This window comes from Octopus bimaculoides, chromosome 2 (genome assembly GCF_046866305.1).
Source record: "Octopus bimaculoides isolate indiv1 chromosome 2, ASM4686630v1, whole genome shotgun sequence".
Classification (NCBI taxonomy): domain Eukaryota; kingdom Metazoa; phylum Mollusca; class Cephalopoda; order Octopoda; family Octopodidae; genus Octopus; species Octopus bimaculoides.
Window position 1 is genome coordinate 102,604,951 of NC_142929.1, and position 27,500 is coordinate 102,632,450.

At 35.6% G+C, this 27,500-nt stretch overlaps 1 protein-coding gene across 1 annotated transcript in view; it reads right to left on the reverse strand.

Annotated features, from left to right (window-relative positions):
• The window catches only part of LOC106874359 (extracellular matrix protein 3), a 552,330-nt gene extending 529,176 nt beyond the window's left edge, over positions 1-23,154 (reverse strand). The window contains exon 1 of the mRNA XM_014922070.3: positions 17,650-23,154. Coding sequence (XP_014777556.2) covers positions 17,650-22,924 — 5,275 coding nt within the window. The 5' untranslated portion in view covers positions 22,925-23,154. The remainder of the gene's footprint in view (positions 1-17,649) is intronic.
• Positions 23,155-27,500: the final 4,346 nt, after the last annotated feature.

Genomic DNA, 27,500 nt, shown 5'->3' on the forward strand with positions numbered 1-27,500 from the left:
CCTTAAAATTTTAGTCGAATATATCGACTCTAATACTTATTTTTTAAAAGCCTGTTAGTTACTTTATAGGTCTCCTCTGCCGAACCGTTAAGTTGCAAAACCAGTTGGCAAGCGGTGGTGGAACGACAAACACAAACACGAAGACACATGCACGTAACCACGCGCACGCACGCGCGCGCACACACACACACAGATATATAAAAATACAAGTACATATAGACGACGGGCTTCTTTTAGTTTCCGTTTACCGAATCCACTCAAAAGGCTTTGGTCGGCCCGAGACTAGAGTAAAAGACACATATGCTTTAGAAACGCTACACATTTATATTAGCACCATTCTTTGATGCCCCCTACACGCCCAACACTATACAAACCAGCCTTATACGCGCACCTGGGTGTATTTTGATTTGCATTTCGAGACTATTCCTTCATCTATAAATATTTGTGGAGGCGCAATGGCCCAGTGGTTAGGGCAGCGGACTCGCGGTCATAGGATCGCGGTTTCGATTCCCAGACCGGGCGTTATGAGTGTTTATTGAGCGAAAATACCAAAATCTCCACGAGGCTCCGGCATGAATTTGGTGGCGAACCCTGCTGTACTCTTTCACCACAACTTTCTCTCTCACTCTTACTTCCTGTTTCTGTTCTGCCTGTAATTCAAAGGGTCAGCCTTGTGACACTGTGTCACGCTGACTAACCCCGAGAACTACGTTAAGGGTACACGTGTCTGTGGAGTGCTCAGCCACTTGCACGTTAATTTCACGAGCAGGCTGTTCTGTTGATCGGATCAACTGGAACCCTCGACGTCGTAAGCGACGGAGTGCCCACAACTATAAATATCTGCATAAATCATTTTTCGCACACACGCACAAATACACGCGCGCGCGCGAGCATACGCATATATTATATGTGCACATACTGCTTTTCCTAGTCTTCTTACCACTCTGTGACTTTAGAATTCTCTTCCAAACCATATTTTTCCTGATCTATAATTGCTCAACCACCATCGATTACATCACTCTAGCAGAAACTACGAAGGTCAAGGACACTACTTCCTCCTCCTCCTCCTCCTCCTCCTCCTCCTCCTCCTACTACTACTACTACTACTACTACTACTACTACTACTACTTCTCATACGTTTTTCTGACTTACTAAAAAGAAAATAATCATCATGCTTTGCACATCATCTGCGATAGTTTTACAGTGCGAGTTACCTTGAAGCAGGAGAGAGGTGAGACAACGTCGTGTGCACATGTGTATGCGTGTATGCGAGGGAGAGGGGAGTGAGATGTTACGATAGAAGAGTTGTACAGTTACATAAGTAATCACACGCAAAACTAAAAACATCGAATATGACACTGTGACATACGTCGGCCTGCCTGTCTGTCTGTCTGTCTGTCTGTCTGTTTGTCTGTTTGTCTTGTTTGTCTGTTTGTCTGCCTGTCTGTCTTTGTCTGTCTGAACGTACCCAGGAATGTAAGTTTGCAGAAGCAATGTGCATAATACTCTGCTTTATCTAGTAAATATCTTTCTCCTCTTGTAAACAAAAATGTTCGCCGAAACATAACACACACACACACACACACACACACACACACACACACACACACACACACACACACACATGCATATACATCCATACACACACATGCATGAATACACAATGGTAAATATAATATGACATAAAATATATATATATATATAGAAGCATTTATATATGATGTATAGACTCTTTCCCCCCCCCCCCCTCTCACATATACACACGCAAACACAAACACAAACACACACACACACACACGCACACATATAAATAGAGTTATAATATATATACTCAATGTATATATAAATATTGATATAAATAATATTATATATAATAATCATATGTAATATAAAGATATCTATCATATAAAGATGTATTTTATATGTGTGTGTGCGTGTGCATATACATATACAATATATATACATACATATATATATATATATATATATATATATATATATATATATATATATATGATATATTAAATATATATGCACACGCATATAATGTTTGTACGTACAAACTACATAAACAACAACAGTAGACGATGGTGGCGCTATTGTATCGTTGGGCTGCTTGCTAGAAACAGCAGTGAAGTCTCTCAAATAGCTTGCTGTCTGTCTTAGAGAGAGAAAAACCACACTAGTGATATCTTTTATACAAACAAACATACATGCATACACACACACACACACACACACACGCATACTATATATATGTAAAAGTATATATATATATATATATATATATATATATATATATATATATATATATATAATACTAAAATAAAAGACTGTTCACGGTTGGAACGCCTTTGATCATTAGTCTGCTAGTTCAGGGCTGACCTGATGAAGTTAATCAACAACATCAAAAACAGAAATAATGATTTTTCTTACATTAGCTTGAAGATCACACAATTTTTTTTTTAAACGGTGTGTGCGGAGGGTGGGTGCAGTCGATAGAACGAACCCCACCGCACAAAGAATAATTCATTTATTGATCAAGGTGCGATTTTATGTGTTAGAATGGTGTCTGATGAAATTAAATAGTAAAGAAAGTACTCAAAACGAGAATGCAAGGAGAGACTTGTTGTTTGTGTACAAGGGCAAAAAATCAATTCCATAAAGTCGGTAATTAAGAAATAATGTTAGTGTGTCGTGAGAGAAAACAATTCTAACTTTCCTTTAAAGAACTGCCTCTTGTAAGAAATTTAACATCAACAGTTTCTGTCATTTCATCGAATTAATAATGATTTTTTTTCAAACTTTGGCACATCGTCACAAAGTTTGGCTGAAGTATAAGTTTATCGTTTCAGATCAACGTATACGACCGGCGCATGAGGTTGCGTTGACTAGAGGTTAGGGATGTTGCACGCGAGATCGTGGTTTCGATTCCCGGAGCGGACGACGCGTTGTGTTCTTGAGCAAAACACTTCTGCCATTACTTCGACATTTAACGTGTGACACACTGCGAACCTACCTGTACTAGAAACGTTATCAGATGCAGAGAAGTGATCTCATATACTGCACAAACATTTGATCTCTGTAAACAAGTTATCTGTGCAGGTTATTCAACAAGAAATTGCAGAACCATCTCTCTTGGATCGAAAGAAGAAATATGACTGACACTGAGAGGCGGTCATTATTATTATTATTATCATTATTATTATTATTATTATTATTATTATTATTATTATTATTATTATTATTGTCATTATTATCATTATTATTATTATTATTATTATTATTATTATTATTATTATTATCATTATTATTATCATTATTATTATTATTATTATTATTATTATTATTATCATTATTATTATTATTATTATTATTATTATTATTATTATTATTATTATTATTATTTCCTAATCGATTTTGTTTGAAGAGGATGTGAGCCCATATGACTAATGAAAGAATGGATTATTATTATTATTATTATTATTAGTAGTAGTAGTATTAGTATTAGTATTATTATTATTAATTTTTTTTTCCTAATCGATTTTGTCTGAAGAGGAATGGCATTAGATATGACCCTTTTGTTCAACTATTCAGATGCTGGTCGGTGGAAGAGAGAAAGCTATCCTGAGACCGGAAATGGAACCCTAATGCGTGCAACAGAGAGAACTCCGCTAAAGGCACTCAAGACTCAGCTGGTGGTAATGAAACTGGTGACGGATTAAATCTATCCTCAAAGGCTAAGTCGACCTTGAACATTAATTCAGCGTTCGACTAATTACACTGGATATGAGAAGCACAAGGCCACGAATGTCGAGTAAAGGATGGGCGGGGGGACCAATTTAATCAATATCTGTACTTGATTTGTACGTTATTTCACCGATTCCATCAGGGTAAAAAGTAAATCTGCCCTCAGTAGGACTTGCTCACCAACCACATGGTTCCAGGTTCATTCACACTGCGTGACACCTTGAGCAAGTGTCTTCTACTATAGCCTCGGGCCAACCAAAGCCTTGTGAGTGAATTTGGTAGACGGAAACTGAAAGAAGCCCGTCGTATATATGTATATATATATGTGTGTGTGTGTGCGTGTATATGTTTGTGTGTCTGTGTTTGTCCCCTCAGCATCGCTTGACGACCGACGGTGGTGTGTTTACGTCCCCGTAACTTAGCGGTTCGGCAAAAGAGACCGATAGAATAAGTACTAGGCTTCCAAAGAATAAGTCCTAGGGTCGATTTGCTCGACTAAAGGCGGTGCTCCAGCATGGCTGCAGTCAAATGACTGAAACAAGTTAAAGAGTTAAAGGGTTAAAGAGTTAAAGAGTAGTACTTGGAAAGTTAGATTTTAACTTGTGAGTCAGTGCGGCGCAAAGAACAGAAGAAATTGTTTACTTGGATCAGAAAGGAAAGAATAATCCGGGATGTTCTGTGTTCAAACAAAGAATTGATGTAAACTGTATATGGATGGAGCTTAATAATAGGACGAGGGAAATGAATCCTTCTCATCCCAGACTACAGGTTGTGGTCCGATAAGGAAACATAATCAAACCGGTTACAGCATCAATAACTTCAAACAACTAGATAATAACGATGATGATGATGATGATGACGATAGGAGTCAAAATAATAATGGCGATGATTTCTTTTTATGAGTAATAGTAATAACAGGAATGGCTATAATAGCAACAATAGTTCCGACTTGAGGAATAGTAACAAACAAATTACTTAAAGTGATATTTTGTAGAATTGATTAAGCTAAAATAAAAAAAGAAGAAAAAGAAGAAGTAGAAAAGAGAATAAATTCTAATATAGAATGTAACAAATAAACAAGAATAACTCGAAAAAGAAAATGAAAAACAACAACAACAGCCGCTACAAAATTTACGGCCTCATCTTTAACTGCACTTATCGCCTCATCATCATCATCATTATCATCATCATCATCATCATCATCATCATCAAGATTGCATACTTCAAATCTAATATCATCAGCAATTGGCAACCTCGTCGTCGACATCATCATTATCATCATTAAAAATTTGCAATAATTAAGCATCATCATTTTCAGCAGCAATCAACGTCATATTAACACCATCATCCCCCCCACCACCACCACCACCATACACACGCAATCCGTTACAACACATTCATCAACATCATCATTAGCAACAAAAAATCACCACCACCACCACCTTTGCTAAAACAACAATAGTAACAATTATTACAACGTTATCAGCTGCCAGACTTCCATTATCAACAACAACATCAACAGCACATCATCATCATCATCATCATCATCATCATCATCATCACTGGCAGCATTAATCATATCAACAACAACAACAACAATATTCAAATCACTAAAACCAAATTACGAAGCTGAACTTCATGTTATAGTGATTTCTCATTAAAGTGGCTTCAGGAGTCTCATTGTTTACTCAAGTGTGTCAAATGAAAACTAATTCCTAGTTACCGAAGCGTACCATTATTTTCACCGTCATCATTATACTCATTCAGTCATAATATTGATCTCCAGCATAGGCACAAGGACACATATTTTATTTCAAAGTGAAGTAAATAGTCGGATTTAGTCGAACCCCCCCCCCCACCGCCCTAGTACTTGATCAGTATTTTATTTGATCTATCGAGAAAGTGATGAAAAGTAAATTTGGACTGGGCGGGATTTGAACCTAGAAGGTAAAATGGTGGTTGGCACTCCATCAGTTAGGACGACGAGGGTTCCAGTTGATCCGATCAACGGAACAGCCTGCTCGTGAAATAAACGTGCAAGTGGCTGAGCACTCCACAGACACGTGTGCCCTTAACGTAGTTCTCGGGGATATTCAGCGTGACACATGGTCTACTGGTTCTGCTTTCTGCCAACAGAATAACAACACCAAGAAAAGCAAGGGTTTCTTATTTAGGCATAAGGCCAGCAATTCTGAGGGAAAGAATTAATCGATATTCTCAACGCCCAGTTCTTGACTTATATTTTATTTTACTGACTCCAGAGGAATGAAAGACGGTGAACTTGGTGGAATTTAAAATTAAAATGTAAAGCGTCATAACTAAAAAAAAAACGCACGACATTTTGTCCAACACTTGAATGTTTCAGCAGTTCTTCCCATACAGTTCAGCAATTGTTCGATATAACCTTACATGCGAGACAATGGCAATTGAACGTCTATAAAACAGTTCCGTCAATCCTACCGCATGTCAAACTTGCTCGGTTGTTTACATTGCATTCCATTACAGCTTGTCATAACCCGCCAGAGCACTTCGGTAGCACTTTCAGTTCAAGTATTTTTTTGAGTTATTCGATATTTCCAATCTGAAAGTCTTCTTGAAGTGCCTACATAATGTGTCATCGTCGACGCACCCAATTCATCATCTCTCATCTCTCCTTAACCCATTATAGAAAGCAACAATTATTGTCCAACCTAGTGCACTAACTAGACAGTGAAACACTAGAAGTGCTCGATAACGCACCAGACACCAAACCATCCTTCTTCTATACTTGATCTAAGAGTAAAAGCCTCTCAAATATACAAACCGAAGGAAAGCCTTATTCAAAAATTAATGCTACTTCAATGTTATCTTGTATCTGTGTCCGCAACATACATCTGCACATCATCAAAGCAACCAAGTCTGACTACTGGAGGCAAACGCGTCTGTACATGACACTGCTCTCTTCTGTCCCAACTCAAGAGAAATTCCTCTCAAAACGCCCTACTTTTGCAAAAGTAGGGTCTCAGTAATAATAGTTTCTGCTTTAGGCGCAAAGAAAGAGGTTAATAGACGCAATCGACCCCAGTATTTAACCGGTACTTTATTTTATCGATGGCGAAAAGATGAACGGTAAATTTGACCTCGGTGGAATTTTAATTCAGAACGTAAAGAGCCAGAGCAAACATCACAAGTTACTTTCTCCGACACTCTAACGATTCTGCCAGCTCGATATCTTGTAGATTCCAATAAATAATACGAACAAAAGTGCTGAGTGTGGACATGCATACTGAACAGGGCACCTGATGCCTAACGGCTTTGACTAGCAGCCATTATATTATTTCCCAAAATACATCACTCATGTGGTATCCGGTGCTTGAAGACAGACCCGAAACTGATATTAAGTCTACACATTTATTTGATACCGATAGTCTACTCTGATGAAAGTTTTAGATTTGCGGTTCTCAACCGGGGTCCATATAGCTCTTGAGGGTCCATATAAGATTTTGTTGTTAAAATTTATGTGTAATAAACTGGTTGTATTTCTACAGTACATAACATTTTTTAAAACATTTTTTTAATAACATTTCCTAATAATATTTAATCAAAAAAACATAACAGATTTTAGACAGCGAACAGCTATGAGGGTCCCACCTCCCCGTGTAAAATAGGAATCAAAGGGGTCCATAGGCAAAAAAGGGTTGAGAACCACTGCTTTAGATTAAACCAAATAAACCAGGGTCTTACTGAAAGTAGATTTAGTACTTCCGCTCTCCACCGGGTGTCGGAAGAAGTGGATAAGGTTTTAGATAGACTTGTTCAGACTTGGATGAATTGACCAAAATTTAAAAGAAATGAACGATTTCATCGACGTCTTTACTTGACAGGTGTTTATTTCATCGATCCCCAAAAGGAGGGAGCACTAAGTAAAAGGATGTAACTAAATACTATAATTCACTGTCCGAATAGTAATGATGTCTGCAAAGACACAGAGTGGCAACAACCGATTATATCGATCTCGCAGTATTGATAAGTTCTCCTTTGATCAAGCGAGAGTGAAAAACAAGTTTGACTCTGACAATATTTGAACAGGGAAAGTAGTGAAATGCAACAAAATGCAGCAAAGTATTTTGTCCATCATTTAAATAAGTCAATTATTTATACTGACATCTGATATCGTTTAATTGAAGTACTAGATACTTAGATATCTCTTCAGGTATTCATTATTAAATATGTTAAAACTTTACACATACATACACAGACGCACTTACACTCAAGCACAAACATATATTTATAAATGCATATTTCATTACTGAAACAAGTAAAAGAAAATAATAATGATAATAATAATCTTTTCTGCTATAGGCACAAGGACTTGAAAGTTTGTGGGAGGGGACTAGTCGACTAAATCGACTAAATCGACCCCGGTATTTCATTAGTAATTAATTTATCGACCCCGGAAGAATGAAAGGCATAGACGACCTCGGCGGAATTTGAACTCAGAACGCGAAGGCAGACGAAATCCCGCTAAGCATTTTGCCCGGCGTGTTAACGATTCTGCCAGCTCGTCGCCTTAATAATGATGATGATGATGATGATGATGATGATGATGATAATAATCCTTTCTACTGGAAGCACAAGGCCTCAAGTCTGGGGGAAGGGATTAAGTCGATCACATCGACCCCAATATTCAATTCATACTTAATTTAACGACCCTGAAAGGAGGAAAGGCAAAGTCGACATCGGCGGAATTTGAACTCAAAAACTGAAAACACACGAAATTCCGCTAAGCATTTTGCCCAGCTAAGCATTTTGCTAACGATTCTGCTAGCTCGCCGACTTAATAATAATAATAATAATAATAATAATAATAATAATAATAATAATAATAATAATAATAATAATAATAATAATAACAGTAGTAGTAGTATTATATAGATGTACACATACAGAAATACTTTTACAAGCGTTTATAAAGGATTTGTATATATATATATATATATATATATATATATATATATATATATATATATATATATATATATATATATATATATATATAAATGTGCCTGTGCGCATGTGTATGGATATGTGTGTGTGCGCGCGTGCGTGTGTGTGCGCGCGTGCGTGTGTGTGCGAGTGTGTGCGTGCATGTATATATACATACATATATATATGTGCATGCATATATACTTTATATATATATACATGTGTATATATATATATATATATACATACATATATATATATATATATATATATATATATATATATATATATATATATATATACATATTATATTTATATATATAATCTGTGTGTATCTATCTATATATATATATATATATATATATATATATATTCAAATATTTATATTTACACACACATACTATTTACATATGCATTCATATATCTTTGTGCGGATGCATAGTGTATACACAGAGGACCTAAGAAATGGATGCGTACCTAAAGGCAAACAGAGATACAGAAGTGCCTGTGACTATCGTCTCCTTAACGAAAATATTCACCACAGCCTTTAATTTTCAGACGAGCTCCACCTCCTGTAGCATCTCTAGAATACGGTCCCGTTCCACATTGCCAAATTTGACCCGGAGGCCCTGAGAATGTACGTGTGTGTGTGTGTGTGTGTCTGCATATTACATACATATATACTCACACACGCACGTTATACATACACACGTATTTATATACATATACAGCCATCTATCTATCTATCTATCTATCTATCTATCTATCTATCTATATATATATATATATATATATATATATATATATATATATATATATATATATATATATATATGTACATATGTAAGTGCGTATATATACATGTGTGTGTGTGCGTATATATATATATATATATATATATATATATATATGCATATATCATCTTGATGTATATTCATTCGACTAAGCATGAAAGTCCTATACTTGATTAAAGGGGGGGGGGGGTGACTGAGAAATATGATGCCATAGGTCTTCGAAAAGTATTATGAGAGCTTGTTATACGAAATGTCTTCAACAGGCGTTTGAAACCGTACTCTAGTCTCGATGTTGGCACACGCTCCACGGGACTAAATTTGCACGCTTCTTTGTATCTATTATTAAAAGCTTACTTCTTAATTTAAGTGGCCTTCATATTCTTGTATTTAAATCAAAAGATACCGAAATAGTTTGAACATTTCTTACGTAATCTACTGTCAATATTTTCCAGCTTTCAAATTTCCCGCCACGGAAAAGAGACTGAAGATAGTGTTCAACATGATGTACAGTTTTCTAGTACCTATGAAGTGATGCATGGCTAATGAAGATGATAAAAAGTAATTTGATCGATAGCTTGAATTTCATCGAACCCATGGAATCCTAAATAAAGGCTTCACTCTAAAACAGTGTTTATCGTATATAGAAAAAAATTAACTCTCTCCCCTCCCCCTCTCCTTAACTGCGTGAAATCATTAGTTTTGTTTTCAGGAAAAACAACCAATCGATACAAAAAAAGCTGTAGGTGCAGGCGTGGCTGTGTGGTGAGAAGTTTGCTTCCCAACCATATGGTCCCGGGTTCAGTCCCAGTGCATGGCAACTCGGGCAAGTCTCTGTTACTATAGAATCGGGCCGACTAAAACTTTATGAGTGGATTTGGTAGACGGAAATTGAAAGAAGCTCATCATATGTGTGTGCGTGTTTGTGTGTGTGTGTGTGTGTGTATAAATGTGTGTGTATGTCGTCGTGTTTGTTCCCCACCATCGCTTGACAACCGATGGCGGTGTTTACGTCCCCATAATTTAGCGGTTCGGTACAAGAGGCCAATAGAATAAGTACCAGGCCTAAAAGGTTATAAGCACTGGAGTTGATTCATTCAACTAAAATCCTTCAGGACAGTGCCCCAGCATGGCCACTTTCTAATGAGTGAAAGAAGTAAACGATAAAAGAAATCTAAAAGAAATCTCAACTTTACATAACTTTAAAAAAAGCAGAAAACAAATCAACACGCTCTTTGTTATCAAAATGTATACATCGGCGTGCAATAAAATTCAGGATATGTATACAGACGTCGAACGGCACTAAATGTAATATTTTGTCCCAGAGAAACTTCTAAAAGAGATTTGTATTAAAAGAACAGGGCTCCGCTCAGAACATTATGAATATATCCATCGGTATCTTTAATTTCAGACTATTTCATGCGCTTTTATTGATCAAAATTATATTTTACAATTAAAAGATTTTAAGAAATAGTTTTAGAAAAAAAAAAAAAAAAAAATTGCAGTATACAGATACACACGCAAAGATATTTTGTTGTTATTGTTGCTGAGGGATTGTCTGGAATGAGGTGAATGTACCGCAAAGGGATTATTTGTGCACCGAACTCAAACTGTTCAAGAATTCGAAGATCTAATGTGTAGGGAAAGTTAGATAGACTAAACAAACGTTTTTCATTCGAACCAACGAAGGAGGGAGCCAGCCAGTTGTTTGCAAATCACACCCTATTATCTAAGAAGAAAGGAAGTGCTCATTACATGATATAGTCCTCCTAGTCACGCAGTACGTAGAAGACAAAAATGGGATTGTATATAACTGGAACACATGCCTACGCATTGACGACCTAGGGCTAAACAAAAATAACAAGTTGTTTAGCCTAAGGACAAGCTGTTGCTCATTCTCCTTTACTCTAAAAGTCGTCATACAAGAAAACTGTATTACTGTGAATATAAAGTTATGTATTGATCAGACAGTTTTGTATTACATGTCCCGATCATGTTCAGGTGGCAAAGAAATCAATAAAATAAGTCAACGAGGCAATCTGCACGTGGTTACTCGACCTGCTTGAAATAGCAGCCAAATCTTCTTTGAACCACACTGTAGCCCATATACATAAATGTAAATAGACTAAACCAGTGGTTTTCAAACTGTGGTCCGTGGACCACAGGGGGTCCGCAAGGACAAGACAGGGGGTCCGTGGACAGCAAATACTTTTTATGGGCAATTTGATTTTATATGTTTTTTAATCGAAATCTTTTAATTGACAATAAACCTATTTGTGAAATACTGTTAAATAAATAAATGTAAAAATATATGTTATTTTAAGCAAATATTTATGTATAAATTTCATAAGCGTTTATAAGGGAGTCCCTAAGGTAAAGCCTGAAATATAAAGGGGTCCGCAAGTCAAAAAGTTTGAAAACCCCTGGACTAAACCATGTAGTCCCGGTTACACTGTGAGTGAATAAATGCGAAAGGCCATTGATAGAATGTATTTCACTACAGGTTCTTTTCCACCAAGGTTAACAAATTTAGTCACAAATATTCTTAAGAAGAGCATGAGCACCACACAACCTCATTTTTTTTTTTTTTCATTTGCAGAGTCGTTAGAAGATCGGACAAAACATCGTGTGGTGATATTTTTTGCGGATCATCACGTTCTAATTTCAAATCCCGTCGACTCCAACTTTGCCTTTCATCTTTTCGGGTGTCAACGAAAAAAACCAATCATGTCCTGTGGTTGATGTAATCGCTCAAGACCCTCGCTCCCAAACTGCTGGCCCTGTGCCTAAATTAGAAATAACCTTTATAATCTGAGTTCAATTCTTTAGGATCAACATCGATTGATAGATAAGGGGGATGTCGTTGACTGTAATGGCAGAAGTTGAGAATTACCAATACATTACTGACAGGCCAGAACCTCAAAGTTCTTCACCAACTTTAATTACTGTCTGATAGTAATGGCGTGGTTGCTATGACAACGGCAATGCATCTCCTTGTTTTATGCAAAATGCATTTGTTTATTTATAGCATTTTTTTTAGAAAGAAGACTGAGTCCTGACGCATTAAACAACCTGCTTTGTTACTCACTTCATCCCAGATCATGTCCTAGTGCAACATTTATCTTTTCTTTCCTATCTTGTTTCAGCCAGTTGAGTGCGGTCATGCTGGGGCACCGCATTGAAGGGCTTTTAGTCAAACAAATCGATCCCAGGACTTATTTTTTAAGCCTAGTACTTATTCTATCGGTTACTTTTTGCCGAACCGCTACGTTACGTGGACCTAAATACACCAACACCGGTTGTCAAGCGGTGACGGGAGAGGGAACAAACACAGACGCAAACACACATAGATATATACATACATACACACACATACATACATACATATATACAAACATACATACATATATATATATATATTTTTCTTTTCAAAGTTTCAGCTCAGAGTTGCGACCAAATCCACTCACTAGGCTTTGATCGGCTCGAGGCTACAGTAGAAGACACTTGCCCAAACCTGGAACCGTGTGGTTGGGAAGCAAGCTTCTTACCACTCAGCCACGCCTGCGCTGCTATAACAAACATAAAAGTAAAGCTTATTGATTTGTTATTCGATAATAATTTTCTTCGGAATTGTTATCCATCTCGGAAAAATGTTTAGCGGTATTTCATCCTACTCAACGTTCTGAGTTCAAATGCCGTCGAGGTCGACTTTTCCTTTCGGGATCTAAGTACCAGTTGAGCATTATGTCAAAATTAAAAACCAATATATAATATAACAAATTACACACACACACACACACACACACGCACACACACACACACACACACACACACACATATATATATATATATATACATATATATATAGCTGTATGTATGCGTGTTTGTATGTATGTATGTATGGATGGATGGATAGATGATGCAACTGATAACTCATCAACAGAATTTACCTGAATTGATCAGTAATTATAATGATCAACAGAATGATCATTATTATTATTATTATTGGTCAATGTATCAAGCCTCCTGGCATGTCTATAGTGTATTGGAGTGCATACATACGGCATATACCTTCTTATCTACTTAATGCAATAATTATTGTCACAATTATTATTATTATTATTATTATTATTATTATTATTATTATTATTATTATTATTATTATTATTATTATTGTTATTATCATTATTATTGCTATTATTATTATTATTATTATTATTATTCATCCGCCACTGCCGAAGTCTATGAAATACGTATTAGCCATGTGTGTACAGAGATTTATTCAATTACTTGTATTGTTTGTTGCCCTCAAGAAATTTTACGGCATTGTGCCAATGGGAGACAACATTAGGATATTTATAATAATAGCTAAGGTGATTGTGTATAACAGAAACAATACAAAGCTGGATTAAATAGTTTATACCATTGACATTCATTCCTCTACGTGCTTCAATTCAAGTTATATAGGATTCAACTTTTGTCTTTCATTGTTCAAAGTTTGATAAAATTATAAAATCGACCTATTGGGATCAATTCAACGGGCGTAGAAACATTGCAACAGAGTAATAAATCATTATAACAACTACTGTGACAATCAATTATTGGTCAATTATTGATATAAATCACTATCAGCACTAATTATCACAAATGACTAACTCGTCGACTCATTACCACGAAGTAAATAATCAAGAAAACGATTATGATATACTGTTACGATATATTATTAAGTGCATTGTACAGAAAAGGTCCTTCGCTAAGAACAAACGTTCAACGGGAAAATTAAGATATTGTTGTCCATTTGATTATCCAAATTGCATAAGTGATAAATAGATAAGATTGGAAGCAAACTCAGTGTTCAATACTTTAGCATATCACTAAATAGTATACTCAGCATTGATTCGATGATTACAACAATCCACGCAATGTTAGAAGCTACGTTTTTCACTTAGGCGTTGTAGACGTAATATACAATTGCTAGGTAACTAATTCTATACGCGTTATGAAGGTTCTGTCCGAGGTGAAGTGAAAAAGAAATATGTGTCTAGATTGCTAACACAGTAGAAAGGAACATATGCAGGTATCGCAAAATGCTTATCGCATAGCTCATGAGAATTACTAAGATGAGTAAAAATAATATTTGCAATTGGGAATAAATTCTAAGTCGAGTAGCAAAGTTTACCGTAACTTTTCGCAGCACGTTTCGATACACAAACACATCTATGTATGTATATATTCTATATACATATGCATATATGTATATATATATATATATATATATATATATATATATATATATATATATATATATATATATATATATATATATATATATATAGAGAGAGAGAGAGAGAGAGATAGAGAGAGAGATATATATAGAGAGAGATATATATACATACATATATAAGTATATATATATATATATATATATATATATATATATATATGTATATATATACATATACATACATAAGTAAATATATACAAACATACATATATAAGCATACATACATATATATACAAATATATATACATACATTTATATATATAAGTATATATACATATATACATAAATACACATATAAGTATATATCATATATATTGTAAGAATATATTTGTATGCTTGTGCATATACACGTATGTGATTATATGATATACTTGTATATGTATACATATGGATGTAGATATACAAATACTTAAATGCATTTACTCGTCTATATATAGATGTAAATATGCTCATACACACACACACATGTATGTATATATATATATATATATATGAATGTATATGTGCATACATTTGTGTGAATGCATCTTATATGTATAAATGTATGTAGAAATGCACATGTTCATATACATATATGTGTATTTATATGCTTATATATATATATATATATATATATATATTAATTATATTATATTGTTTTGGTACTTCATGTTGTTTACAGTTGGTGACGTCCTGTACCGATATATGCATATATATATATATATATATATATATATATATATATATATATATATATATATATATATATTTGCATACCCACAGATATTTAAATACATATTTATTCAGACGGCTTGTGTAGGCTCCGAAACTTTGTGCTTGTCAACAAGTTAATAGCAAATACGATTCTATGCATGTACGGACTCCATTATTCAGTTGATGTTCATTGTTTTTATGAATTTATAAACACATCTTTAGCAGTCTATCTATCTATCTATCTATTTATCTATCTATCTATCTATCTATCTATCTATCTATCTATCTATCTATCTATCTATCTATCTTCTCTATATATGCATGTATGTGTGTTTGCGTGCGTGTGTATTTTAACGTGTGTGTGTGTGTGTGCGTGCGTGCGTGCGTGTGTTTGTGTGCGTGAATGCATATACCTATACCTGTGCCTTAGCGTGTGTGTATGTGTGTGCCGCTGTTGGCGCATCGTTCACACATGTCAGGTGCTTATTTGATCGTAACCAGGCAGAACTTCACTGGTGTGAAATATGATTTCTCCCCTTAAGACATGAATATATATGTATATACATACATACATACATACATATATATATATATATATATATATATATATATATATATATATATATATATATATATATATATATATATATATATATATATATATATCTGTAAAGGAGTGAGAGAGAGAGATATAGGAAGTGAAAGAAAGATAATGTACGCAACATCTATCATCTGTTTTACTTGTCGATATTCATTCAGCACGTGTTGCCGTCGTCACACCTTCCTCGATGCATATTTTGCCAACTTTTTAGCTAACATGAATTATGTTTGCTTCGTTTTCACCTTTTCACTCGTTCTATATATAAAAACAAAAAGTTTTGAAAATTACGTCGGAAAGAATCGAATGAGCGTCACTCAAAAGGTGCAGTCCTCCCTGGACTTAAAAAAACTGATGTGCAGTTTAGTATGGTGAAAGTAAATGATAAGGCTTCTTGCAACATGAATAAACAATACGGTTATTCAGATGTTTAGACACTGCAATGAAATTAGTAACGTGTAGACCTAACTTCTATACAGATCATGTTGAACATGTTACCCCGTTAAATAATTAATTAAACCCTGACCTGTCATTCATTAGACGGAAAATAACCTACATCGATCTGTTACAACCACGTAAGTGACATAATCAATATCGATTTATAACAAATCTCAATAACTTGATTTCTCGAAATCGGAAAGTAGTATTCTTCTTTGGACAATCAGCACCATTTGACTCGTGGAAAGGCGGGAGGAAATGAAAGGTATGGTGGTCATTCATTCCCCAAGAATAATGCTAATATACGTTTATGAATTTGTTTTGCGTGAAATCGTGTGTGGAAACAGATATTGTTATATTTTTGGATGGTCATTTTTTTTTCTTGCTAAATAAACACATGCACTAATATAATTGAAGAGGTTCTGATTGGCAACTGTAAGAAACTCACGAACTTACTTTGTCAATGGTTTATCGATAATCGTTGTATATCTAAATAAATAGTAATTTCATTAGCTTCAAAGTTTATTTTTTGCTATGGCTGGTGCATACTCAGTTGCTTCCATTTCAGTATATAACTAGCAGAAGAAAACTATACGGAATCACCCTTATCCGCTAGAACTAATAGCAAAATTTTCCTCAAAGTACACTCTTAGAAACATAGACACGTTAGATAACGTTGTACTAAATATCCCTAAAATGTCGGTATGGCTCAGTATGAATTCTATTGATCATAGATTTACTCAAACAGAGTTTCCTAGATGGAAAAACAACAAAAAGCTGGTAGCTGTTTCATCGATCCTCTAAAATATGAAAGACAAAGTCAATAGAAGTATATTTTGAACTCAGAATGTTGTTTGAATGAAAGCAAATACGGCGGGACATTTAATCTGGTGTACTTCTGTCAATTCGCCACTTTTACCGAAATATATATTGATTTTTTACACTTCGTGTCATTCACCACGCTAAATAACAACTGACATGTTTACTGTACTACGACGAAAGTATAGAGAGAAAAATAACACATAAAAGAACAAATATACATCTACGTTCTAAGATCTCATTTTCAACGACTGCATGAACATGTATGAAATACAATCTATCAGAAAGTAATATAATGTAAACAGTCTTACCTTGGGTCCATGTGGTGATTCTAGAAGTTCCGTGCTCGGTATTAGACAATGATCCAAACTTTGGAGGTACAGTCAAAGAATAACGTAATTCCTCATCCTGGCTATCATGATCTTGGGACTTAAGGACGTCTTCAGACAAGACGAACCCCATTTTCCCGTTCTCTAATACAGTTAAGAAAGATGCTCCTTCGTTGACAGAAATCAAGGGGCTTCCATTATCAACTTCTTCTATTTCAATATTCATCGTCTGAGGATGACGTTTCGAATAACTGGTATCGGGGAAGACATAGAAATCTGAATGGATTCCGTCTGTTACCATAAAAGAGAAACTATCAGACTGTGTGTCGGAACCATCGTGTTGATAGCTAATTAGGTTGTTAGCAATGTCAGCCTGTGTAAATCTGGTTACGATACGTGAGTAGTTGTGTAAAAGATTTCCATGAACCGGCACTTGAGTAATAGTAAATTCAATGTTATTGTCATTTGTATCCCTATCATCAACTTTAAGTTCAGACAAAGAGAGAAGTTTTGAACTACCTTCGTTCACCCGTAATACATCGAACGTAAGCACAGGTTTTTTGTTGTCAACATCGGTCAGTGAGATCCTAAAGGTTAACATAACCTGGCTGTATTCATCAGTCACTTCAAACATTAAACTATCCATTTTCATTTCGTCATTGCTCGTGTGAACGTATATTATTTCATCAGCGGCTAATTCATCCAACGAAAAATTAATTATAGGTTCTCCTGGTTTATGTAAGTTTTCCAAATGTCCTCTGGTTGGTGAACGAGTAAGCACAAATTGCAGTTCTTTGTTGTGTATTTTCAAATTTGTTCCAGTGAGCAAGTCAGTGGTTAAGGTAATCCAACCACTTTCGGGAAGTTCAACACCTCTGTTGATTATTTGTTGTGTAACTTCACTTTGACCTTTGACAGTGATATAAAAATACTGGTCAGTCAACATGTTGTGGTTATCAGTTAGATCGAATTTAATAATGTCCCTAACGACATCAGCTCCATTATGTTCATACTGAATGCGTTTTTGGTCAATATCATACTGAGTGAAATTATCACCTGTGCTGAGGTTACGCAATAAATGTCCATTACTGATTCGTTGTAGATAGCCATATTTAGGTGGCCCTCGAACAATATACATGATTGTCTCGTTTTCTGAATCTGGATCTTCAGCTTTAAGATACTTATTAGATATTATTTTTATTGCTCCAATCTTTTCTATTTCCAATCCAGTATTGACAGTAAGTCTGGGAGTTTCATCATCAACTAGAATAATTGTAATTGGAAGAGTATTTGTTATATTGTGTTTGCCATCAGTTAGAGTAAACTTGAAGTAATCTTCCGGCGACTCTGAACCGTCATGTTCATATAAAATTGTGGAGTCCTGAACTATATCAGAGAGAGTGAAGTTAGTTATCTTTATGGTACCAGCTAGGGTTTGTTTACCAAGAACACCGTGTTTCGGAAGCTCATCAATTACAAAAGTCAATACATCCTTTGGCTGATCTTTATCAGTGGCATTTAGAATAGCGTTTTCAATAGTTAGTAACATTCCTTCGGCGACAACAAATTCTCGCATGAAAAGGCGAGGAGTTTCATCGTTTTCTGGTAATATAACTATCGGGAATACATAACGTTCTGAAAAGTTTATTCCGTCAGAACACATAATAATAAAGCTATCACTTCGTTCCTCAACACCTTCATGGAAACTCTGAACATAATTGATGTTTCCCAGTCGTAAATGATCACTGCTGAAAGCAGAAATTGGAATTCCTTTTTGTGATTTGCCGCTGATGGGCGCTGGAGAAATATTTTCTAGATAGCCAAAGTTTGGACGCACGACTAAAGTACAAATAATATCTTCATCTTCGGTGTCTTTGTCATGAACATTAAGGTGAGATGTTAAAATCGGATTCTTTTCGCTCTCACTAACCGTGTAAATATCTGCAACATTTACAACAGGTAACTTATTATCCACCGGTAAGATTTTGACATCCACTCTTATTTGTTCAACTTTTAGGCCACCAACAACGAGACTGTCCGATTCGTCAGTTAACATTAGTTCAAAACTATCCTTTTCTGGTTTTGTCCCAATCTCGCCTGTAGTGTGTTGATATTTTACTTTCTTATTAATGATATCTTGTCGTGTAAATTTTTGTGTTAGAATAACTCCTTCCAGAGGATGCTTCGTAATAATAAAGGTAAATTTCCGATCATCCGAGTCTGTAACGGTTGTTTTCAGAAAGTCCTCTGTTATTACAACAGTACCCATTTCATTGACTTCGATAGAAGTATGTAATAATTCATTGCCATCTGCAGTTCTGATAAATTTTGCTTCCTTATTGCCCACGTCCGACACGAAGACTTTAACATTCACTGGTAACTTGTGTACACTGTCTGTGACAGTCAAAGAAAATTTGTCCGAATCTGCTTCATCTCCATTGTTTTGATAGAAAATTACTCGATTGATTATATCTTGTTTAGAAAATATTTGTCCGGCGGTAAGGATGTCAACATTTTTACGGATAACTCCATGCTTTGGTTCGACTTCAATGATGAAAAATATATCCTTGTCTTTTGTATCATTGTCTTCTGCATTTAAAATATCGGTGGTTATGACAGCTTCTCCATTTTTTATAACGTGCAGACCGTTGTTTAGAACACGGGGAGGTTTATTACTGACAGAACGAAGCTTTATTATAAATTCCTGATCTTTCAATACATTCCCAGATATATCTTGTACATCAAACGTAAATTTCAGGAGTCTGGCAACAAGTCCAAGCTGCTCAGTGGGATGCTTATAGCAAGCCTTATGGTGGTTCAGTTGTGACTGAGTAAACGTAACCAGTTTTGACTTCTGTTTGTTGCAGTGAACCAATTCTCCGACGTCCAACAGCGTGTTAGCGTTGGTATCACGGAGGGGAGAGGTTATGGTGTAGGTAATCTGTCGGTCATCAGAATCATCGTCTGTGTAACGAAGAAACTTCTTTTTAAAAGGTGTTAGTTTTGCATCATCTACATTCATAAAAAGAGTACTCCGGGAATCTAGGTAAGGTGGTCGATCATCAACAGGGAAGATTTTAAACACAAAATTATGGAATTGAGATTCATTAGGTGGGTCACCGTTATCCACCAATTTAAATTTCATTTTATCAGTAACAAAATCCGAGTGATGGGGTCCAACATGCCGGTAAAATACTTTCCCGTCAAGGATGTCTTGCTGAGTGAATTCCCTCACTGGTTTTTCGTATGCTCCATTGACAAACTTCCATCCAGATAAGTCCTCAGAAGGTGTTACCTGAAATTTTCGAAGCAGAAGATGACCTTGTTTTGAAAAAGGAGGTTCCGTGACAAAGCGAATGGCACTATCTTCACTGTCTATATCAGATGCACTAAGAACGAATGGTGTGATATCTGCAAGTTCGTTCTTACGTATTTCTAATCCCGTGTTTACAGTTAATGTCGGGGCCTCGTCATCCAATGCGTAGATAGTAACTGGAAAGAGAAAATCAACTTTATGTGTACCATCAGTCATTCTGAATACTATGTTATCACTGAAGGTATCGGAGCCATCGTGATTATAACTAACCTCGTTATTGTCAAGATCCTTCGGAGTAAAATATTTCCTGGGTAAATTGTTTACAAAAATTTGACCATGAGTTGATCCTCGAATAACTGTAATAGTAACATCGTTGATATTATCAACATCCGTGATCTGTAAATTATCCGTACTTGACAGCACACCTGACTGGCCTTCCAATAACTGGACACCTAAGTTTTTAATAACTACCGGGGCAAGACTGTTCATTTGTCGGACCACCACAGTTAAGTTGATGTCTTTCGAGACTGATTTATCATTGTCTATAACTTGTAAAGGGATTTCTATAACTCGACGCTGTTTATCAGAATCTCCAGTTGGAGGTTTGTAAACGATTTTCAGTTTTTTAATATCTTTTTGTCGAAAAGAATTAATGGGAAGTTCGGGGTCGTCTGTTGATATGAGAAATCCTTTCTCGGCAGCAAGTGGTTCTGTTATATTAAAAATCAGCTGGTCAGCTGGCGTTTCTGTATCGTAAGCGGCCAAAATTTCCGGTGTGATTGCAGTCATAGCAAACTGGTCAACATCCAGTATTAAGGTACAATCCGAATTAACTTTAGGCGCTGAGTTCTTTTTACCAGCTCGAATTTTAATCATTTTATGAAAATATTCCTGCTTGACCAATGTCCCGTTTTGGTCAACAACTTCTACTAATAGCGGAACATAATCTTTCCTCGGGGATTTACTCCTTGCCGTGTGCTGGTATCTTACGTTCGCCAGAAGAAATTGGTCGCAGTCCATCATTGTCAATGTTGTAGTATCGTTGATTATGCGCCCATACTTGGGCAAACCAGTTGCAGGGCTAAGAACGGTCACTTTACATGTGACTTTGGAAGGGTCATAAGTAAAATGAGTATTACTCCTCGTGAACGGTTGACTGTAGCTGAGTAAGTTCCGAACCGGGAGTGGTAAATTATTAGTGACAATTTCCAGCGGCTTGAAAGAAAGTTTTATATGTAAAACAAAAGGAATAATTTTTGTTGCAGTCTCTGTGTCATAACGTATTTGCATTGGGACGTAATCATCCTCGGGGCTGTGACCACCAAAATGGGTGTAAGATACTTGGTGTGGCTGAAATTGACAAGGAAACCTTACTGGTGTCAACTTTCCGGGCTTATGCGACAAACTGTCCGTTTCTAAAACGCTAATTAGGCAGCGGTCCCCTTTACCAACATGTAACTGTAAATCGCTGTAAGGATCAATATAAACGGTACGTCCATAATTTACTTCTATACTTTTCTTTTCAATGAAGATCTCGCTCGATTGTAAAATCCCACTGTCCACTTTACTGACCTGTGCACTGGCCGAGCCAAAGAACAAGGCACTTAACATTGAGATCTGCAATAGTAATAATAACATAGCGGTTATCCTGCTCCTTGTTATCGTCGTTGTATAAGTTGTACTTCTGTGCATTGCAGAGAGCAGTGCTAAACTAAACAAGTCCCGTCTCAGTGACGGCACAGATGTGTGCGATTTGGTAAGTTTGTTCCCGTCAGCTGAAACGGCTGCTGCTGCTGCTGCTGGCGTAGTTATTGTTGATATTGTTACCGCTGCCACCACCTCTGTTGCTGCTGTTACACTGACTTTGAAAGCACAGTCGGCACTGGCCATGTGACTGTAAGAGTGGGGCAACCATTTGATTGGATTTACCATTGACAACATTTTGTAAACTTTCTCTCTCTCTCTCTCTCTCTCTCTCTCTGTCTCTCTCTCTCTTCCTCTCTCTCTCACGTTATACTATTTACATACTATTTTACTTCCACTTTACTTCATCTTCCAGCTCCTCCTTTTCTACCTTCTCTTATCATTGTTGCCGTTGTCAACAAATAACTATATATATATAAAAAAAAAATAATATTATAACGAGACAGCGAAAACTCAAGTGTTATGAGGACGAAAGCACTGATTTCAGAGTAAAACTACCGGTCTTTTTCTTTCTCTCTTTCTTCTATATATTCCTTTTACCACTGTTTTGTTTATTCTATCTCTATAATTGCGATTCTCTTTTTTACTCCCTCTGTCACTCATACACGCTATACATATATATGAATATATATATATATATATATATATGAATATATATATATATATATACACAGACGGATACTCTTCAACAAAAAGTTGTGAAACTTTCTTACAATGTTTACATCCGTTATTCTATGCTATCACATCGCCAAGTCCAGCACACACGTAACAATAACATGCATTACATTCAAAATGTTCAACTATACGCATTAATAATAATAATAATAATAATAATAATAATAATAATAATAATAATAATAATAATGATAATAATAATAATTATTATTATATGTAAAAATTCTAATAACAACAAGAAAAATTCAATGATAATTCATAAAATATACATAAAAACAAATTGTGACTTATATTTCTTACTTGTGTGATACAAATGATTATCGTGTTATATAAAATTCTTAATATCATCCGTCGTATTGTGTAAACGTGGTAGGGAAGTGTGTGTGTGTGTGTGTGTGTGTGTGTGTGTGTGTGTGTGTGTATACGTCGTACGAAAGAGATTTATATCATATATGTATGTATGTATGTATGTATATATTGTATATATTGTATATTTAAAAATTCTGTCTGTTATAACTTGTTGCATAGGTAGTGATAATTATTATTATTATTGTTGTCGGTATATTATGTTTGTTCTTTAAATCATTTTTCTTTCCCCCTCGTCCTGGTAAAATGAGGGTTCGCCTGCAGCAGCTAGTAGTTGTAGTAGTAGTAGTAGTAGTAGTAGTAGTAATTGTGGTACATTATTCCTTCCGTTCTTGGCCCTGGCTTGTAGAACTTATAATAGTCGTAGCAGTAGTAGTACCAGTAGTTTAAAAGCTGCTGCAGTCCTTATTGAAGTTGTTGCTTGTCGTGATGTTTGTATTCCTTTAAAGGCTCCCTCTGTCCTACGAGCGTTTACATATCCAAGTTAACCGACGCTTATGGTAAATTCCAAAACTGGTTTTATATATATATACGTATATATATTAGTCAGCTGGTACCAATTGGTTACTCCTGTTGGTATTAATAAATGTTGGTGATTTACTTTATATGCTTTTTCCAACCTTGTTTTTTTTTAAGGATTTTTTTTTTTTTTTTTTAATAAGAAGGGCCAACTTGTATGGAGGGCGTAGCTGAAAATAATTGTTGCTATCGTTGTTATAGTTAGCTTGTAGTTTGATACCACGAAACGACTCGAGGCTTTTTACCGTTATAATTATTGTTGTTGCTTGCTAATTTCGTAATGTTTTTTTTCTTTTTTTTTTTAAAACTTTTCCTCTGAATGAGTGAGCGTGGTATTCATGCGTGTGTGCGTTGGGGGAAGTTCTGAGACCTGCCTACCAAAAGTTATTAATATATATATATATATATATATATATATATATATATATATATATATATATATATATATACTGTTACATGTGTTGTTAATGTTGTGTTTAGATGCACGTCTCCTCAATTTAAAGTGTTGTTTGTGATAAAGCCGTATATATATAGACTGTTGCAATTATTAATGTGGTTAATTCCCAAAAGAAATTTCTGTCCCGACTAAGCGAGCACTTAAGTCATCATCATCCTATTGTTGTTGCTGTTGCGTGTTATGATTATCGTTATTGCTGTTGTTGTTGCTGTTGTTGTTGTTGTCGTTTAGTTGCCACTGCTGAAGTTTTGCTTGCTTGCTTGCTTGCTTTTTTGCTCGGAACGGGTTAACATGTTGAAATGAAACTGGAGTTGTTAACCGTCCTAACGATTATCATCATTACCGCCGCTGTCGTTAGTCCTACTACAGCTTCTAGAAAGAGGGTAAGAGTGTTAAAACAGGGTCCCTTAACACAATAATAATAATAATAATAATAATAATAATAATAAAACAAAAGACAAAAACAAATCAAAACAAAAGCCGACTGTTTGTAGCTTAAAGAAAAAAAAGCAGAGCGAGCGCTAGTTTTGAATGCAAAGTTATTTCAAAGCCGGACAGCGTGTTTCGTCTTCCCCTCCTATATCTTCCCCAGCAATCTAGCAGTAATAGTAGTAGTAGTAATAATAGCAGCAGTACTACTACTACTACTACTACTAGTAGTAGTAGTAGTAGTAGTAGTAGTAGTTAAAGCGTTGCAGCATGTTTATGTTATTGTTGTATATCTCCCTCACTCACTTTCTCTCAGTCACACTTTCTTTCTCTCTCTTTCTTTATTCTCACACCCTTTCTCTGCTATATTTATTACCATGTTTTCACGACCGGCATCAGACTACCTTTTTTTTTTCGTACCCACATTTTCTTCTTCTTCTTCTTCTTATTATTATTATTTTTCTTCTTCTTCTTCTTCTTCTTCTTCTTCTTCTTCTTCTTCTTCTTCTTCTTCTTCTTCTTCTTCCACTGCTCTCTCTCTCTCTCTCTGTCTCGCTCTCTCTCTCTCTGTCTCGCTCTCTCTCTCTCTCTGTCTCTCTGTCTGTCTGTCTATCTGTCTGTCTGTCTGTCTCTCTCTCTCTCTCTTTCTCTCTTTCTCTCTCTCTCTCCCGCTCTATTATACTCTCCTTATAAAATATTGCCTTTTATTTATTTATTTATTTATTTATTTGTTTATTTATTTATTATTTTTTGCTTTCTTTTCATCTCTTTTTCTCCTTTTCTGGGGCTGTTCAGTTGCACGCACGCACGCACATTCACTCTCCCGAACGCACGTCTCGGGAACTGTGCGCGTGTGTCTGACTGTACAAACCGTGTGTGTGTGTGTGTGTGTGTATGTGTGTGTGTGTGTGTGTGCTTGCTAGATTTCATTCAATTACGCCGCAGCCACCAGTACCACTCACAACAGCAACAGCTTTACCGAAGCGAGGGTGCATCAACGCGCGTTCGCTACATTTGTCAGGAAATAACAGCTAGATTTCTCTCAAATCACTCATTACCATCATAAATGAAAGGAAAGACACATACATCCAAAAAAATAATCTATTTCTTATAAATAACACGGAGAGGTCATAGCTGGAATAATTTTCATCATAAGTGTCTTTAGTCCGGACTGGCCTAAACAATAACAAAAAAACTGTTCCATTTCAATTCACTTTATCTCTCAAATGAGCCATCAACCTACCTATCTTATCTACTACATACATACCTACATACATATCTATCTATCTATCTATCTATCTATCTATCTATCTATCTATCTATCTATCTATCTATCTATCTTATGTCATACTATCTTATGTCATACTATCTCTTCATATCTCGACACACTTATACAACTAATTGCCTTTCTCTACATAAATTGTCTCTGTATGTGCGTGTGTCTCACTTCAACACACACTCTCTCCCCGCCTCTCTCTCTCTTTCTCATCTTCCATCTCTATCTCTTCTACTTTTCCTTCACATTCCCTCTCCGCTCTCTGTCTATAAATATATATTTTTGTTAGTACATGAATTGCACACAATTATACCAAACTGCACACACACACACACACACACACACATAAATTCTATCTCTCTGTCTATCTATCTATCTATCTATCTATCTATCTATCTATCTATCTATCTATCTATCTATCTATCGATAAGCATAAATGTACGTATGTATGCATGTATAATTATTCAATACAAGTATCACGCACACACGCTCGGGCTCGCATATATACAGACACGTTCAATAAACATGACGGCAGTTCCCCCGAATGGCCTTCGCTATGGTAGTGAAAACAAACTAAAGAACGAGTGTGTGTGTATGTGTGTGTGTGTGTGTGTGTGTGTGTGTGTGTACAAGCGTCCAAAGCTATCAGGATAGCTATACAAATATATATATATGTATATATATATAACATATATATATGTATGTTGTCGCCGGCATGCTCGAGTAGGTAGGAATCTTCCTCGGCAATCATTAAGTTCAAGTTTCCGTCTCACTCGATGACACCTTCAGCTAATTACGCTTAAGAGAATCGGGGTAGCATGTGACTGAAGAATTCTATAATTCAAGGAGTGAATTATTCATTTGATCCAACAGCTTCAGTCAGGATCTTCCTACAGGGATCCATTTTACTTTATATAGGACTTTATGTCTATGTCTAACACCTCCCTCTGTCTCTCTCTTTGCCTCTCTGTCTCTGTCTCTCAGTCTATATCTATATATATGTGTGCGTGTGTGTGTGTGTGTGTGTGTGTCTGTGTCTGTCTGTCTGTGCGTGCGCGCATACATGTCAATATATATATATATATATATAT